The 20,105-nt window shown below is 39.3% G+C and overlaps 1 protein-coding gene and 1 non-coding gene across 4 annotated transcripts in view; both read right to left on the bottom strand.

The window, feature by feature from the left end:
* The window catches only part of LOC111864753 (kelch domain-containing protein 2-like), a 36,144-nt gene extending 20,166 nt beyond the window's left edge, over positions 1–15,978 (bottom strand). For 2 of the 3 annotated variants that reach the window (XM_023852256.2, XM_023852259.2), the window contains exons 1-7: positions 15,654–15,978; positions 15,077–15,168; positions 11,340–11,428; positions 8,193–8,346; positions 5,118–5,334; positions 3,569–3,654; positions 2,047–2,162 (exon numbers count right to left, since the gene is read on the bottom strand). In XM_023852256.2, coding sequence (XP_023708024.1) covers positions 2,047–2,162; positions 3,569–3,654; positions 5,118–5,334; positions 8,193–8,346; positions 11,340–11,428; positions 15,077–15,168; positions 15,654–15,767 — 868 coding nt within the window. In that variant the 5' untranslated portion in view covers positions 15,768–15,978. The remainder of the gene's footprint in view (positions 1–2,046; positions 2,163–3,568; positions 3,655–5,117; positions 5,335–8,192; positions 8,347–11,339; positions 11,429–15,076; positions 15,169–15,653) is intronic. The other variant, XM_023852258.2, reaches the window with a different exon arrangement.
* On the bottom strand, positions 14,244–14,427 carry LOC111864758. Its single transcript, XR_002842849.1, has one exon. It is a non-coding gene; the product is annotated as a U2 spliceosomal RNA (small nuclear RNA).
* Positions 15,979–20,105: the final 4,127 nt, after the last annotated feature.

The raw sequence follows: 20,105 nt of genomic DNA on the forward strand, positions 1-20,105 counted from the left end.
ATCACCACAGTTGTGCTTAAACATTGCTAGGTTGCATATAAAAAGTGCAAAGTTGAAAAATGCAGAGGGCTTCCTCAAATTTGGGTGTTTAATTCAGCAGCACTGTGACTTATGGATGACAAGAGTTATTGCCATTAACACACCTTGAGTGAAGTCAACGTTGCCTTGCACAAACTAACCATTCAAAATTTGCATATCAAGAAAAGGAGGAAATCTGAAGTTAACTCTGTCATTGAGAATCCAATTTCTTTGGTGCCCAAACTCTGCAATATAAATTTCCTGTCATCTGTCTCCACCTTTATGCTGATATGACTCCTCCTTAGGAATCCAACACCTATACAGTGAAGCTGTGGACCTTCCGAGTACCTTAGTAGTTGGCTACAGCTTCCTAAGAGGCATCAAATGTGGGGCCTAAATATCGAGACAAAATCTGTTATATTTCTGTACTTCTGTTAGTTCAGGCACAAATCACACTTTAAAAACAGAGTTGTTCCAAAGTGCCTCTAGAAGGGTAATGAAATCAGACAAAGAGTCATTAAGTCAATGCATAAGAAGAGCGAACTTCATCTGTGGACACAGTGAAAGACCAATGAACTACCGCCTGAGTCCGACTTGACATTTTGCATTTACTCTTACCCCTTTTGGCACTTAAACAGGGCCCAGTGCCATGTTGTCATTTACAGAAGAGCTAAGGTCCAGAAAATGAAACATGCTCATAGACCTAACCATAGCAGAAGTGGTTAGTCACCAGCTACCCACCAAGGTAGACTAGGCTCAATCCCAGTTTCCTCTGCCAATTCTCATTCCACCAGCTGCTTCACATTCATTAGTCATCCTGCCATTAACGCTACATGGTCTTGATACTGACAGCATTATTAAATGACTTGAAACAAAAAAAAAAGTGCTTGTGATTTGCCTCAAGAAGAAGCCACGTATTTCAAGTACAGAAGTATGATATATTTTAATATTCTGTAATGTGTTTGTGACTAGACATGGCGTTTCAATTGATAACTGGGTTTAGTAAATGCTTATAACTCATAACTACAAATAATTACAACACTTCCACTAACCTACACACTCTACAAATCACTACTGCAAACACTCAGCCCTTTCAGTTCACCATGCCTTCACTAGTTGTTGCCTGGCAGCAGCATCTAACAGCGCAACTCAAGGCTCTAAACTGGTAACTGCTGCCTCCAATCTCTGACTCCCAATTGACTGTCGGCTCCATTGGTCCTCGTCATATATAACCTCAGCATGGACCACATATAAAACATTGCTTCTGTGTTTCCTCCATTGTTTCATGTTTACTGTGCCATTGCATAGCAATGGTTACCTCTTTTTCATTTTTTTCTGTTCCACTATTCTGGCTTTCAGCTGTCATGTCACAATACTCTTACATGAAAGACCTATGTTAACACTTTGTCAGCAAATTCCAGGGGTCCAGGAATCTTTGGACTGTGTTATGGAAACATAAAACTCCACTTTCATATGGCTTGTAATACCCAAATCAATACCAATCAGCAAGTTATAGTATGGGTCCATAATACAAAACTTCATTAAAATCCAAAAACTGGATTAGGACTTGGAAGATGCAAAGGATAAAATGGCATGCCGCTGATGCTTCCTCTCTTTCTGCTTTGCGCAAAGAATATCTAACCAGCAGGTTACAAGTTGGAACAGAAACACAGCACTAGAAGCATCCAACACATCTCTCTATTAAGTGCTGCATTTTGTTGAATTTATTTAACCCAAAATATAGTGCCTACCCAAAGTTCATTTGGATTCTGAAACTACAGTGATATTTTCACAGCTGTCATAATGTAGAGGAAAAATGTAAACAAGGATACCTTCTGGGAATACTATATCTAAAAGGAGTGAACATGTGTGAATACTACAATGTGAAGTCACCCTTTTTGGAGGCACTGGTAAGAAAAAACAGTGCACATTATACTTGATCAAATATGGCACATTTCAGAGTTCAGCTACATAATTTAATACCTGTGAATTTTTCTCTCATTAAACTATTTAAATCTGTGTACTCACTTAGAACAGTATTGTACTGATTGAGACCTCCATACACAATGGCTCGTGTGTCGGTTATAAATGTAAAGCTGTGCCATGATCTGCCTTCAGGATTCAGGTCATATGGCCGAGTCAAGCTGTCCAACAAACAAGCACATACATATCTATGATATCCTTATCATCACTCACACCTTTCCAAGTGAGGTGTGATCAACATTCAGTACTTCAATGCATTGCTGCAAGGTTTCAAAGAGATGCTAAAATTTAAGGCATAAGCATTAAACTGTGCTTGTGAAATATTTCAATATGAAATACTGTTTCCTTCCACTAAATACTTAGGTCAGACATACATGCAACAGCTGAAAGCTGGCCTGCCTGTCAGGCTTACCTCTGCATGTTGCAACTGACAAAAAAAAAAAAAAAAGTCTAGCAAAAGTCCTTGGGAACAACTGGAGTTAAGTACAAAGAAGGAAATTAGAAATATTCTGAAAGGTGCACTACACAGCAAACATACTTTAAAAACAAGCGTTTGGCGGACAGAACTCACAAAAGTAACAAGGCAGCCAGAGCCATGGACCCAAAACTGCAAGAATCTCTCTAAGCAACATGGACAGAGAAACTTGCACTCTCATGCAGAATATTTATTTCTAAATGTATTCTTTGCTATTTTGCTCAGTGGTGATGGATTTAATTTACTGTACATAAAAATGTGTTCTTGCAAAACCATTCATAGTACATATTATCACCACAAAGAGCCAGAACTTATTTTCCCGTGGACTTCGGCAAATAAAGAATGAATACACCAAATTATAGAGACCTCAATGAAACCTACTTCTGCATATGCAAGAACAACTTTTTCAAATAAAAAATTGAGTGAGACAAGAATTTGTAGAAATTTCATGAAGTGAGATGAGAATGAGAAGTTTTGCTCTCCTTGACCAATTTTTTTTTTCACTTCAATTGTAACTTACTGTTAAAGTGCATTACTTATCCACATCCTTTTTCAGTGTAAAATTTTCATAATCACTGTACTGAAAAAATTAACTTCTAGGGGCATGTCCTCTTTCAACATGGGCAGAGAGAGGGGCAGGAGGCAGAGTTTAATAGCAAGTTGATTCATTCTAGCACTGCCAAACATTATGAGTCTGATGGGTAGGGTTGTTGGCATGTTTCTGCAAAAACCAAAAGCAGTTATCTGAAAATTCTTAAAGTTCAGAAATGAAAAAGCAATGTTTGAGATCAAGAGTGTCTGTCTTAATTTGATTCTAGAAATTCAAGACTACTAATTTCTGTGCAATGAACCATCCTTTTCATACAATCAGTACATTTTTATATCAGCTTCATGTACACAATGATTATGTTGGACCAATACAGACCAACATTAAAGTCATCGGACAACTGTTGGTGAAACCATTCCATACCAAATTTAAACAAAATCTGTCACAAGTTTTGGAAATGTTATATGTGGACAACACACTGCATTTATTTGATGCACTTTTTGCAAAGAACAAACAAAAAAAAATAATTAAAATTTAAGTCTCACTTGCCACTCCACCGCATCTTGTCCAGGTCAAGGCAGTGTAGATCATTGTTCCGTGTGTTACCAATTCGACCACCGAACACAAAAGCCTGAAGAAAAAAAACAATATATTCTAGCATATTATGATCTGTGTCCATTTTACTGATACACAAAAAAGCAATGATACAATGACATTGATATCTTTGTCAGCCAGTTCAATGTGCTTCACATCACCACACCTTGTGAAAAATTAATTTTAAAATAGCACACACATTCTATATCAGTACTCAAGATTTTCTTCCCACCACAATCTTGCCTAACTAAATGGGAAGAAATCCCATCATAGAAAGAATGTGCTTTCTATGCAGTTCTTTTTTTTCTTTCCATTTTCTACCTATTCATCACTCTTAAACACAATCTTTTTATTAGCCTTCTACTTAAAATACTTCCAACATATATTTTTTCAAAGCAAGAGACCATGTTCCACAATTATGTAAGATAACTGTTTCACACACAAAGTGCAAAATATCTTTGTATCTGTGATTCCCTTTCTGGCCAAAAAATCGTGCACGATCTTAGATTTGTGGGGTGGGGCATGGTCGTGGAGGAGTGACCAGGAACCTTGCTCTCAATATTCAGGTCGAATTCGAAGAATTCTCGCCCATAAACGATTGAGGACTCCGTGATAATAATCAGAATTCACTGTTTGACCTTCTGGCAGAAATTCCTTTTGGAATCGAAGAAAACAGTTAGCAGTGTTTTTACTTTACTCTTTTGCATGCGCACTTTCTTTGGTTTCGGTTTCTTTGGGCTCAATCACCCTGCACTCTGCCGCTTTGTGAGAGGCTCACATTAAAAACACCATGTCTCGTCACCAGTAACAATCAATTTCGTAAATTTTGTATCACTTTGGGATGACTGAAACATGTCTTTGCAGTGTTCCACTCTGACATGTTTTTCATCAACTGACAGGGCGTGCAGTACAAACCGCACACAGACCTTCTGTTTGCCTAAATCCTTGATCAAAATTTGATGCATAGTACTTTTTGGTATTCCCAAAAGCTCCTCGATGAGTCTTGCAGAAACACATCTGTCTGATGCAAGGATTTCGGTCATTTTTTCACATTTTCTTCAGTGCAACTTGTTCTCAGCTTTGATGCCCGTGGAGCGTCTTCAATGTCCTTCCTGCTGTCACAAAATACAGCATGCCATCAAAAAATGTTTGAGCGACTCAAACAATCACTACCTTACACACTTTTCATCATTTCGTATGCTTCTCCGGCTCTTTTGCCTTTCAAACAAAATTTGATGTTGGCTCTCTGTTCAACCACCATTTTCCAACAAGCGTCAGAACAGTACTGTTACATTCAAGGTCAGAACACATGATGCAGCGATGCTTGCTCTTTGAAATTATAGACAGCCACAGCTGAAACTTCAAGAATCTTAACACCACAACTTGCCAAAAGATGGCATTGCAGGGCAAAATTTGAGAAAAAAAAAACGAGTTCTAATGGATCCTGGACACACCGTGTAAATTCTTCTGGCTGCTCCATGAAAATCACATCTGTCCTACCTTGTGGCCTGATATGTCAGCTGCATGGGCTGCTCGAGGTGAAGGAGTGGGTCCTCGCACTCTTGGCCACTCCCAGCTATTAGTGACAGGGTTGTACACTACCAGTTGATTGTTCCAGCCTCGGGGAAAACCTGCTAACTCTGTGATAGGATCAATTACATGCTGAAATGGGACACCAAATTCTGGTTGTGGACCAAAACCACCAAAGAAGTAAAGCCTGCAAGATACAACAATTCAGCTAAAGAGAATACATCTACTGCAAAGGGTATTTTAGGTTTGTTTCTTTATTTATTGATGTACTGTCAACAACAAATGGTATTTAGCATCAAATGTGAAATGACAGGATTATGAATTGGGAAGAATATGGAAGAACACAGTTGTGGGTCACTTATTCTTCAGTACTATCCTAGCAATTGCTTGGATAGGCTGAGAAAACTCATGATAAACCTTAGCAAGGATATCTGGTCTGCAGGCTGAAATATGAATCATGAACACTACTACCTTGTGACATTCAGTTCTAACGAGAAAGTAGGAAAAGACCAAACCATTACCAAAGTAACATGTTATGTTTTAACAAAGGATGCCACACAGATGCAGTAAAACAGAGGTTTCATCTGTACATGACAAACAATGTCATGATCATACACATAGCGAATTCATCAAAACTGCAATGAAATTTCTGAAATGTCTCAAAATGTTCAATATTCTCCAATGTTCACATCAGTGAAATGACAAAACATAAATACAGACTGGTCATTTCAGAACTTTGAATATAGGTAAAAGGGTTAATTCTTAACAATCAACTTTATTCCAGGGCATTTATAAACACAGGCCAGCAGCTAGTCCACTGTGGGGTTTATATGCCATCTCCTAAAGGCTAATACTGATTTATACAGAGTGTAAATAATTATATGTTACAGCGCTCAGTGACAGATAGATGGGTTCAATCCGATTATAGTTTGTTAATACACGCATGTCTGGAAGCACTTTGTTTACATGCTAGGGCCTCTGAAATGTGAAGGAGGACCTTTACCAAGGAAGACATTTTCAACTCAAGGAACAGCCATGCATGGCCTCAGGAATATCCTAATGCAAAGCATATCCAAAGCCATCAACACCGCTTCAACAACAATGTGTAGGCAGGGGTTATCGATGGACATTTAATTGGCCCTAACTTCTTACCTCTGTGGCTTACTGGTGAAATTTGCCTAACATTTCTCCAAGAGATATTACCCAAGCTGCCGCAAGTAGTGCTTTTGGAAATCCTTCATGAACTGTGGTTCCAGCATGATGGCATCCCAGCACACTGCACTAATGTCGTCCGTGAGTATTTGGATGAAACCTCTGGCAATAGAAGGATTGGATGTGGAGCACCAACAACCTGGCCCCCTCGCTCCCCTGACTTAACTCCATTGGATTTCTTTCTCTGGGGTTACATGCAAAGCCTGGTGTATGAGTCTCCAGTGGAGAGACATGATATTGTGACAAGAATTGCAGTAGGAGCTAGAACCATCCAGGAATCTTTCAAGGAGTTCAGCATAACATAGCCAGGTGGTGCAGAACATGCAATTAAGTTGGCGGCTGCCATTTTGAGCAACTTTTATAACGTAAAACAATGATAACATCCCCTAATATTTATGCATCCTCTAGGGAAATTTCTGACCCTTAGTGCCAAAAGGAAGTGTTTCCGGACATTGGTGTATTAACAATATATGATCAGATTGAACCTATCAATCTACCAAAGAGTATTGTACCAACATATTGTGACATGTTGCGCAACGGAGAACCCCCCCCCACCAGCAGTGACGCGGCGGGTGAGTCAGCGCTCCGTCATCCCCCCTCCGCACGGTGACGTAACGCGAGTGAGTTGTAATGTGGCTATCGCCGAGTTCAGTTGTAGTCGAGTTAACTTGTAGCCATCCCCGGAGACAGTTAAAGTGTATCAGCGCTGAAGACAGTTCTCCAGTCAGCAGCCTACAGTTGGGAGTATAGCAGTGTTTGCGGAAAGAAGAACCGGACGTGTGTGTAGTTGTGTAATTGGGAGTGTGTGATACAGGGACACTTACGTAGCTCCCCTACTGTCAACGTGTAGACTACTGAACACAGAATGAATTGATTTGCGAATAGGGTTATAAATCGTGAAACCCTGCAACAGTGTAAACAGATTATTGCGATTAGGGTTATAAAGTGTGAAACCCCGCAACTGTGTGATAATTAATTGTAGCCGTTACTTGTAGGTTGTTGAATAAACCAATTAACAATTTCTACGGCGTCTTCAGTAATGAAACACGTTACATTTGGTGTCAGAAGTGGGATCTGAACTTACACACGTGACCAACGAGATTCGAACTCAAAACATGCTACAATATAATTATTTACAGCCTGTATAATCTTCCAACTGTACTGCGACTTCTGTAGCTTCTTGCAAAATTCCACAGATAACAGATGACAGAGACAGCTTATGCAATTACAGAACTGCATGCAAGAAATTAAATGAAGTAACAGCTGAAATAACCATCAGAGAAAGCCTGACAAATGAGGTAAAGAGGAAAGTTGTTGTTGAATGATATCCATTCACTGTGGTAAGCACACAAGATTGCCAATATGAGTGCAAGTCATAATTTGCTGTTACAAGAGCACTGCCTTGGTTCCAAACACATCTCTGTATTTCTGCATATCATGGTCATCATCACTTATACAAATGAGAATCAGAAATGTAATCAATGACTTCTGGTTACTAGTAGAGAATTGTGGTGAACTTTCATAAAAGACTGTAAAGTATTGAGGGATGCTCGCCAAAAAAATGCTGTGCTAGTATGCTTGGGTTTGGTGATATCAATAACAAAAATAAAAACATGAAAAGATACCACTACAGGCACCGGTCTCATCAGTCATAAAGTTGGAGCTCCTACCGCAGTGGATAGATAAGAATACCCTGAAGCAACTGAGGAAAGCCATGAATATCTTGCCTCATACAACCAGACCTGTCAGACTGCTTACCTCTTGTACAAGTCGCTTCATTTTCTACAGAGGTAAAGGCTTGTCCAAAAATGTACACATGAAAGAAAAACTCACTTGCCATTGTACACCCAGCCAGCGAGCTTATCGCAGGGTGCTGGCTGATCCCCAGTTGGATAGAGGCTTTCCCATGTCATGGTACCGAGGTCTAGCCTGAACAGCTGGTTACTGTTGCCATCCATCGCTCCTGGTTCACGCACGCCATGAAATCCTGCAGAGTTCAGTCCAATAAGTGACACACCAATGAAATTAATGAGACAGTACTGCATTTATTATATAATAAATTAAAAGTAAAAATAACCATTCTGCCAGTATGAACAAATTATTGCATATTATTTTAGTGTGCATAAACTGACAAATATGAATAAATGTATTAATCCCTGCTGTAAGAAGATATTATACTTGTCATTTATAGTTCGTTTCAGTTGTCAAACTAACAGTATGTGCAATAGAAACATACAACTCTTCCACTATCCACGATAATATGAATGAAAAGATGTTTCTGCATGTTTGTGTTCTTCAGTGATCTAGCCATACATTTACTGCAAATAATATATTGTGACGTATTTGCGCTATGCAGGACGGCCCCCTCCCCCGCCAGTGGTGGCATAACAGTGCTGCCGCTACTACGGTGATGGGCCGGTCAGCTCTCCGCTTCCTCCCCCACAGTGACGTGGCAGCGCTTCCCACTGTGACATGGCAGGTGACAACAGTGACGTAGCAGGGGATGCCACGGTTGCTATGCAGCAATAAACAACTCTCGATAGCGTTACCAGCAACACCTGTAAACACGGGGACTAGACAACAAGGAAGCGAGGCGTTTTCCCGTTTTCTGGCTGAGGGTTTATAAGAGAACTGCACTGTCTAAGGACTGAGTTAAAATGTAGCAGCCGCTGAAGACAGTTGAAATATACCAGCAGCCGCAGAAAGAAGACCCGAACACGTGGTTAGAAGATGTTATGTGATAGCGTGCGATAACTGAGAAGTCAGAAAGTGAAGACTTATTGTGTGACTTCAAGATTGTGTGCTGTAGTACAGTTATATTGGGAGTGTGTAATTAAGAGAGACTTGTATAGCTCCCGCGTTATAAATATGCGAAGACTACTGAAGAGATTATTGTGTAGGGTTGTAAAGTGTGTAAAGCCGTAACAGTGTTATAAGTATTTGTAGTTACGATTTGTAGGTTGTTAAATAAACCAATTAACAATCTGAATGGCTTCTTCAGTAGCAAAACACGTTACAATATGTATTGTCATGAAGCTAATCAATCATACTACAGAAATGAAAAATTATTTTCCATGTATTTCATTGTCATACCAAAAAGTGTTCCAAATAAAAGCTGTTCAATATTAATTAGCTCTCTATTTTATCATATACTAATTTTTATATGAAACTTAATGAAGTCTGATTCAAGTTCTTCATAAAGTCAGATTATAATGGATTTTTATGAACTAAAATTAAATTCCTGCCTCCTTCCCCTCACAATGTTTGGTGCAGAAATTAACACAGGCATTCCCACTTATGATGGATCTAAAGTTCTCACAGCAGTGATTACGAGGAGTACAATCTTCTGGCTTGTATCACTGTGTAGTTAGTTTACAGGCAGCCCAACATTTCATAGGAACATATCACAGGCAGCTTAGCTTTTTGCCTGTTACTGTTAGTTTTTTGCTTGGCTTACTCTTCAATTCTGAAGATGGAAGCCATGTTCCTCCAAAACACTGAACTCTTTTCAAATAACATGTATTACTACTTGCTCTCAACCACATAGTGTTACAACCCAGATGACCGTACTCTTCTCATTTATGATGGCTATTCGGAAATAACCTCCGTTTATTTTAGGCAACTAATGAAGGAGTGAGGGGGAGCTCACTCATGTGAGGTAGTCTCTATGACTCATTGCCTTGTAAACCATCACATAACTGGTCACCTAGTGTTTGTTCTACTCTCTACAGAGTGAGTTATGATGAGTCCTGCAACTGATAATCCTGCTAACTCTGCAGTTCGTGCTGTTATCCACTTTCTTCACTCTAAAAACATCAGTGCTGTGGAAATCCATTGTTAATTATGTACCAAAATATAATGAGTGAAGGGACTCTAAGCCAGTGGTGTGGAATGTTCAACATGGACAGCAAAGTGGCCGGCCGGCCATCTGTAATGAATGATTATCTTGTTCAAAGTGTTGACCAAAATATTTGTGAAAGACAGCGCTTTACAACTTCGGAACTTTTGTGTGAATTTCCACAAATTATATGCAGTCATCTCTACGAGATCATCACAGTTAAGCTAGGCCATCATCACAAGTTTTATGCAAGATGGGTTCCAAAAATGTTCATGTGTGCACACAAAATGCAGTCAATAGCTTCAGATTTGATTTTATTATAGTGACACCACAAAGATGGCAATGAATTTCTCAGTCACATTGTATGAGTAACAAGTGATGAAACCTGGATTTCGTTTGTGAATGCTGAATTCAAAGAGCAGTCAAAGTAGTGGATGCACACAAATTCACGAAACAAGCTTAAAAAGTTTAGACAAACGTTGTCTGCCTGCCAGAAAGCAAATGGAAACTCTTTTCTGGGACAGTGGGGGAGTGCTGATGATGGCATTCATGCAACAAAGGACCACAATAATGTCAGAAGTGTATTGTGAAATACTAAAAATTCTGCATGGGGCCATTCAGAACAAAAGGCATGGAATGCTGACATCTGGTGTTATACTCCTCCATGACAAAGTGCGTCCACATACAGCTGCTTGCAATCAAGCACCGCTATAGCATTTCAGCTGGGAGTAGTTTGACCACCCTCCTTACATTCCCGATCTCACTCTGCGTGACTACCAACTGTTTACCTATCTGTAGAAGTGGTTGGGATCACAGTGCTTCAACAATAATGAGGAGCTGATGGAAAGTGTCAAAACGAGGCTGAGCTCACAGGCAGCAAACTTCTTTGACACAGGGATACAAAGCTTATTCCCCAATATGACAAGTGCCTCACTTCTGACGACGACTATGTTGAAAAATAGCTTAAGTATGTATGTATTTTTTGCATATAATAATTTGTTCTCATTCCTCATTTTGCTAACACCTCACTGAAGTTTATTTCCTGAATAGCCCTCATATTTCACTGTATGCTATGTGACTGAACAAGATCTATATATATAAGAACATACGGTAACTTTTCCTTTACTTTGTATTATAATTACCTCCAAATATATATAAGGAGTCTTCAAGTAATACACCACATGATCCTGAATTTCTGGGTGGAATGTCTCCTTTTGTTAAAATTCTTTCCCTGTGCAGAAACAAAGTAAAACATAAAATTAACAAACAGAAAAAAATGAGAAATATCACTCACAATGTGAATATAATATTAGTGGTGAACAAATTCACAAATTCTATGTCAGCCCAAATTTTTAGGGGCCAGACATAAAGTGGCTACCAGAGATCCCGGTAATGGTGCTGTTACATTAAGAGATACCAAATGTCTGAATGTTGCTCAAAGAGCCGCCAGAAAAAACGCTTTACAATGGTAATGACAAAAATGACCCTCATTCCCAATTTTATTAGCTTTCTGGTATGGCACATACAAAGTAATCTGTTCTTTATTATACATAAAACCACATTTGCCAAAATTCTTTGGAAAAAACAACACTGTTGAATTCTGCCAAAAGTAACCCTTTGAATGCCAAGCCCAGCCACAGAACTACCTGCCAGAAATGGTAGCTATGGCAGTTTCAATGCAATTAACACACAGACAACTTTACCTTTAGATTTCCCCACAATGATCTCATTGACATGTGGTGTGCCATGGGTTATTACTTCAGATGACAGTATAAAATCCCTCTTCATTCTGGATAGCAAGATGCTGGGAATGCCCAAGCCCTCATAGAAAGTTCTTTCACTCACTCATGGAACTGAACCCTTCTTGAGAAGCCACCAATTGTGCAACTACTCAAGAATTTCCCAGCATTTTATGGAACCAAAAGGTTCATTACCATGTTCACAAGAGCCCCCCACTGGTCCCTATCCTGAGCCAAATCAATCCAATTCATACCATCCCATCCTATCTCTCTAAGATCCAAAGTTCTTTACTTCAACTAAATAATTCATGTTTTGATACCTTATATCTCCAATTACCAACTGCCCCAGTTCAAACTACAACAGCCATCTTACCCCCAGTCAGCTGAAACTTCTTATACAGAATTTTCCTTTATAGTGATACAAACTTTAATAATCCCTTAATCAACTCATGTGTGTACCTTCTGAACTGTGTCAAATAGTTTGGCAAAGAAACATGACTCTTTTGAAAACAGTAACCTGAAAAAATGTGTCCCTTTAATATTGTCATGTTTTGGGTGACTAAGACACAGGTTTGGATTGGTAATTGGTTTTATTAACAACCTGCAGGTCATAACTACAATTAATTATAACTCATTTATGCAATTTACAAACATGATACACTAATCTTCTCAGTCTATCTTTAGTAGTCTTCACAGGTTTGTAACACAGGAACTATAACAGTCTCCCTAAATCACACACTCCCAATATCACTGCACTACTGCACACATAAAGTCTTCAAATCACACACCAAGTCTTCACAGACTGACTTCTTGTTCTCTTCTGTACTCCTGGTTCCAATTCGCTCTCCCAGCTTACGACTGAATTACTACACTGAATTCACTTCTCTTATAAGCACTAGTCTCTCAAATGCCTTGCGCTCTCCTTACCTCTCCACACTGACTTAACCTTAAACAGATATTCATTATACATGCACCGCATGGACAACGTACAACATAAGTCACGTGATGTCATTGTACCTGTGCAGAAGTCTGTTTACTGAGCCGTTGCCTAGAAGCAGGTTGCATAACCTCATTGTTCCACTGTTGCGAGCATGTATCACGTCCGTTTACCAGTCCATTGCCTAGCGACACTCTGGCCATCCACATTATAAATGAATGTAGTATTCAATGACAGCGATGATGACAACAAAAACAACAATAAAATGCAAGGGCAAAAAACACATTCTTAAACAATAGTATTTAAGGCAAAATCATTGACTGCATAATACACTAAGAGAGACAGGAAGAGAAAGTATTAATTTGTACCATATTTTATGAATGGTAAGTAATTCACACATCTTCTCTTTTGCTAAACAAATTTCTTAACACAAGCCATAATCAGTTACTGCTGAAATAAGGAAAAGTGCATGATTGCTATTGGTTTCCAATGTTAAGACCTACTTTATGAAATTATAAATGTATGATAACCTACCCAACCCTGGCTGTTTACATTACCCTGTGCTGCCACAATTCGCACTGACTGACAGACAGTTGTTAACAGAATTAACTAAGGCCATTATGTTGTATGCTATGTACTGAACTGACTTCCTTCAATGGCCAAATGGCAGATTTTTGTATTAAAAGTGTTCAATGTCAAGGTTAAAATACCACAGAGTTTCCCTTACAGTCACCACTGAGAGGTGTGACTATTTGTACACTTACTCCATGCAATGCCTACTCTCACCAGTATTATGCCCACCTGATTCTTCTTGGTGATTTCAATGCCAGGAATATTCTCTAGGCATAAGTCCTCACTGATACCAGCAGAAGAGTAGTTTCCGATGTAAGATCTTATCTCTTAAACACAGATGCAAATACACACCACAGCCTGGGGGCCAGGCATCTTGTTTGCTCTGGACCTCCGTAGTACAGGCCTGACAGTTCATCTTGACTGCTCTACATTAGTGTATATCTTACACTATTACCCATTTTAAGCCAACATGAAAACTGGAACATGAGTCCTCCTGACTGGACAGGTTTCACTAAAAGTGACCCTTGAACTCAAGTATTTGACATCACTAACAGAAAAGTCTACTTTTGGTTCCTATCAAGAACAAATTCAGTCTGCATCATAAAAGTCTGATTCTCCAAGATATTCTAATACTGTGACATGATGGCTGAAAGCTGGAATAGCAGAACAAATAGATGTGGCCATCGCTATGCAACAGCACACCAAACATGTCCATGGCCATGAATGAATGTGCAATAGTGAAGGAGCCATTGGAGCCATGTCTTCTACATAGTCCATGCCAAGGTTATATAACAAGGACCAAGTGAGCAGTCATTGTACTGCAATACCAGGCCAACCTGTGACAGTGGTGCAGTAAACCCCTAGCACTCCATCATTTTCCAAAAATCACTTTATTATTCTGGTCCTGTGATGCAGGACATATCAGATATAAGCTGATAAGAACAGATAATCGCTTCTCAACCTTTGGCTAATCAAAGTGTTGTGAATCTCAAGGGACTTGCCGCCAAGATGAACCGATTGGCAAATAACCACCAGTTGTAAAGTAACTCTGACACTCTGAGTCATTGTAATTTTCCCGTATGGAGGTGCAGCTGAACACTTCCACTTGTAGGAAGTGACAAAATGGGAACCCAGTGCCTAGGAGTATAACTGGGCCACCCTGTTCCTGGAGGGTATAAATACAGGCATATGACCTTCCAGGTTGGAGGAGTCTTGAATTTGAGACAGTAAAATGTGGTAACGAGTCCAGCGGGAGTCAGACCTGAGAATGATTGCGCTGGCAAGGGCCAGCACCAATTGTAAACTACTGACCCATCCTGTCATCAGAGAGGATGTTACATAAGGACTATGAAGGCAAGTATTCAGTTGAAAAGAATTGCTGGTCGTGAGTCTCAAAGTGCTTGTCACCAAAATGAACTGATAACGGGTGGTAAACCACTGTCATAAAGTAACTGTGACTATGAGTCATTACCTAGCAATGACCGCATCTACTCATTCCACTACTCTAGCTTTCGACTGTCATGTCGCAAGATTATCATCGTGATCCAGCACTTGAATCTTTTATACAGCAAAATTAAAAATGAACGTGGCTAAAGTATCCATTTGTACTATTATGAGAGTACATACTCACCAGATTTCTGTGAAACAGTTATATATCCACAACTCATCACTGTAATGGTAGGCACTGAGAATTTGAGATGTAGAAGTTGCTTGTACATGGTCCTACAAAACAGGAACATGTGCAAATGAATGCGAATCCAGTTCAGCTCACACATGACATTACAATATCAATGTTACACTTCAAATCATAAGTCTCTGCTGTTTGTGACAAGAGTTGATTCATTTCAATGAAAGCATGTTGGACAGTGTCCATAATCTAGGATATATTTAATATCCACAACGTCTTGGCGTTAAAATTACGGGCTTCTTGGCTATGGAGTATGGTTAATATGAACCAGACTACATCAAATATCAACTGACGTCTGCGTCTTTAACTTATAGTGCCGTGAGAACCTCAAAACCTGGTTGGCTCGGCCTACATTTTTCATATATTTTCGGTGGGTTAAACTTGTATTCGTATGCATAATACACGGCAACTACTAGAGCGAAATGTGAATAATAATGATCGAGACCATTGTAACATAACCCCACTTTTATCTCCCACTTAATAACTTAATTATACGGCAACTACTTTTGGCAATATTTACCACATAACCTCCCCATACAATCATCCGGTCCTTATATACTACAGCTATATGCCCACTTCTTCGATGAATCTTCTCATACATTGATATTGAGCCCATGTCCTCCATTAGTTGCATCTTGAAATGTACCAACGTAAATGCTACACAAATACTACTCACTGCACAATCAACAAGTGTAAACTACAATTAAGGGATCACGATTATCAATATAGCAATATTTCAACGGCAGAATGAATTACTTATTCAATACTGTACATATATCATACACCGGCCAACTGTCTCGGTTTTCAACTATGCATGTTGCCAAAACTATTACTTGGGCGATTTCAGGAAGTGAGGGGTGATGGTAATAACAAAGCAAACGTGCGTGATTTGGAGCATTTTGAATTCCTTGTTATAAGCAGTAAACGACAGTGTTCCAATTTCAGAGACTAATATCCATATATTGTGTCTTTAGATTTTATCACGTAAAAAAAAGGTAAACTATCCCTGTAACAGGCCATGAAAGCCCATAGGGTTTTGAGACATCGAGGCTGCCACATTTTCTAGACATTCGGCTCACAGATGGCGGTGAGGTTGTAATCCTTACGCGTCGNCCTCAGCACTAGATGGAAGTGAGGTCCCCAGGAGCTACTGAAGAGGAAACTGTGTGGGTCCCGGAGCCGGCCTTATCGCTATGGGATGCTATGTCACATAGTGCACAAATACAAGTTACTGTTGGAGTGCAAGTCAAGTGGGTGTACTTGTATTGCACAGATGATATGTATACTCTGGCCAGGATTAGCAATGCATGTACAACCACTGGTTTGGTTTTGCTGTTCTATCATATTACTGCTGACTGGAAGCTGCAATGGGATCATCTACAGATCCCCCTGAAACCAAGTCCCAAGTTACTTTACAAATGACTGTCAGTTGGTGTGTTTGGTGTCAAGCCCCTACTTTGGAGCCCATGACCATATTTTAAGTCTTAAATCTGCCAGTTAATCATAGTCATTTTGGAGCTTCCTCTATAAGAAGAGGACAGCTCTATCCATTGTCAAGTGCCCTAATCCTTCTCACCCATATGATATACATATTTCTTGACATCATACAAATACACAAAGCTTTGAGATTTAGGTTGTAATACGTATTCAATATACATGACCTCTTATCAATCCAGACTTTGTGCAGCACATTATGCCTTATCTTACTTAGCTCATGCCACAATGGCAATTTAGTCTCATTAACGATCATAAACTTCACCACTGCCCAGTTTAAGCCACTTATGAGCATATATTCTGTGCCTGGGTTTGTGTCCTATGTTGCCAACATCGGCATTTTTATGATTTTATATGCCTTCTGCTGCTGTATGCATAATTTTGTCATATAATCGTTAAAGATATGGTAGTTTGAAGGCTTTATACAATTTGCAAACCTATGCGTGCCTTGGAAAATTGTTAGTTGTGCAGAGAACCTTGTTTTGTAGGCGCTGCAATGTCAGTAGATATGTGTCTGCCATAAATTCTCAGGTGGAGCAAGCATAAGTCATTATTGACCTAATCAGTACTTTATGGAGGGTTAGTTTAATGTTAGTGCTTAAGTGCTCACTTCTGAATATGAAATAAACTCTAAATGTTCTGAAGGCCTTAAATTTGGTCATTTATATATGTAATCCTTTTATCAAAGATTACACCTCAATATTTTATGTGATAAACAAACGGAATGCTGTGTCATTTCAATGTAAGATGAATCTCAATCACTCTACATCTATGGGAGAAATACAAGTATACAGCTGGAGTCTTAACTACACTGATTTTATGTTCCAGTGCTTATACCATGTCTCTATTGAATTGAGACTACACTACAGGTTTGAGAATGTCAACTTCTTCACTATCTGTTGCACATATAAAAGTGTCACCAGTGAAAAGGGTTAGATAAACACCTACGGTTTGGTGGCATCATATATATACATACTGTATAAGGTAGGTAAGGGGCTGGGATAGCAATTGGCTATGGGCTGGATAGGCAAGGGATTGGAGTTCTATTTTTCTCATCTTATCATCATCCAGACCAGTTCTGAGGCCCACACAGCCTCATATCCAGCAGGTTCTGTGGCTTTTTCCCCAGGGGTACAGCAGCCAAGGAATGAAGCTGACCACTCTGCTCTGACTATGTGGATCTATACATCTACTCCTCCATGCATCTTCACACCAAGGTGTTAAATTAGTTAACACAGGCACGACTTCACTTTTTTCAATGTGGGTGACAGGCTGGAACCTTGTGGTACCCATGCTTGTACTTCATTGGCATAAACATTTTGCCCTTGACAATAACTTTGATTTTTTCCTCCAGAAAGAAAGAATCTAACAAGCTTGTTTATATCAGTCAAAAATTCCAAGCAGATAATTTGTGTAACGAGCCAGGGTGTCATATTGTGTCAAAGGCTTTTTCAATATCCAAGAATTCTGCAGCTGTGATGCAGTGAGTACATACAGTGAAACAGCCAGACACTAACACAACTGTCAAATAGCTTCCTGCATAAACCACAAGCCTGCAAGGACTAGCAAAGCTTCACTGAAATTCTAACACTTACCTTCTCTGGGTTCTTGCCAGACTTTCACAGTGCTTGGGACAAAAATCAAAACCTGCACTTTGTAACACCCCTAGTTTGGTAATGCTATTCTGCTGTAATATTAACACATGAAATTGAAACATGCACCTGCACCAGGAGAGACTTCAGACTGCGGAGAGTGGGTCCTTGGGGAGTATTAATGGAATGACTGGGGCAGGATTGGAGCAAGGACTTAGAACACATGAATAAAGATGAAAATAAATCCTGTTTCCATTCTTACATGATGCTTCATGCTGTACTCAGCTCGTCTGCTGATGTTTCAGAGAACTGTCTGTCACATCAAGAAATTACTCAGCAGCAGTCTGGCTTTTATTTACAGTTCAGGCCACTATGCAATGGGAGATTCCAGACTTTGGTGGGGGTGTGGCCAACAGGCAAGCAGACTGTAACTCAGTTCACTCTTCATGGCCAGTTTCATCACTTTTCTTTCATAGGGTAGAAGAGATTGGTAATGTTAAATGAGAATACATATTGACAGCATATAAAGGAAAATAATGTTAAAACGATATGTTTAGGAACTGGAATGGCTCAGTTAGTACAGCAATGGGCTGCAGGCTAGACAGCTGGGGTTCAATTTCCAGCATGGGAAAGTTATTTGTCTCTACTTCACAGCACCCAGACCAGCTGTGGGGCCCGTCCAGCCTCCTATACACAGTGGGAACTGGGGGCCCTTTCCCCAGGGGTAAAGTGGCAGGGGCATGAAGCTGACCACTCACCTCCATTTGGTACCAAGGTCAAGAATTTCCCCTTACATTTTCATGTTGTGATGCTCAATTAACTGAGTACAGGGACAAATTTACCTTTACCTTTGTGGACCAAGAAAAAATGGGAATAAAACATAAAGGTGGACACTGAAAGAACAAGAATGGTATGGAGACAAAAGAAAACTTTGTGAGGACAAATTAAAAGTGGAATCAAATCTGCAAACTGACAACAATGAAAGCAGAAACATCTATGGATGATATATATCTTTGAAACCAGACATATGTGTGGGCCAACCAGGCATATATAGTCATAGTATTTTGCAATGGATTTTATTAATATTCAGTATTCAACAATATCCATTATGGGTCAATACCTGGTGAAAACACACTAGGTCCTAAAATAGTGTTCCTTTAGGTGGGCGCCAAAACACAGAATCAGATTTTCTCAAAAATGGCTATAATTGTTTTCATAAACTCTCAATAGTTTTGGTAGTACCTGCAGGGAAATAATGGTATGCATACTAGGGGGTCCAAATGTGAAATACCGATATTCAGAACTTGCTTCACTGGACACAGGGATTTCCATATTCAGCAATATTCAGCAGAAATCTACCTAGCAATGCCAGTTTTGTTTCCAAAGTAATGTAGTCAAAGCCAACTGTACATGCCACATCTTTGAGGCCATTTTATTTTATTTTAAGAGCATTAACTTCAGTAAGCCTTAACCCTTTGCTATGGTGTTTAAGTTCACTGATTCCTAATGCTATAGACCATTTAATTTGTCATCATCATGGATTATACCTACATATGATTTATTTAATCCTCTTGAAGAGTATGTTGATCGTATCATTTTAATATTGAGTGTCCTACACTTGTTGTTCTTCCTCACTGTTGTCCTTCTCTTCCTGATCTGTATATTACAATTTGTTTATAAATATATTTTCTTTCTATTCCTAAAACATAAACTTTCCATGGACATCTATATTTTAGAACACTTAAAAAATCCATTTTTTGTCAGTAATTTAAACACCCTTTATACACCACATTTCAGTACATTAAGCATGGCAGAGGCTATTTCATCATACTGTACTCCACTATGATAGATAACATTTATTATATTTCTGCCAACACAACACTATT

Source organism: Cryptotermes secundus, unplaced genomic scaffold (assembly GCF_002891405.2).
Source record: "Cryptotermes secundus unplaced genomic scaffold, Csec_1.0 scaffold932, whole genome shotgun sequence".
In the NCBI taxonomy this organism is placed as follows: Eukaryota; Metazoa; Arthropoda; class Insecta; order Blattodea; family Kalotermitidae; genus Cryptotermes; species Cryptotermes secundus.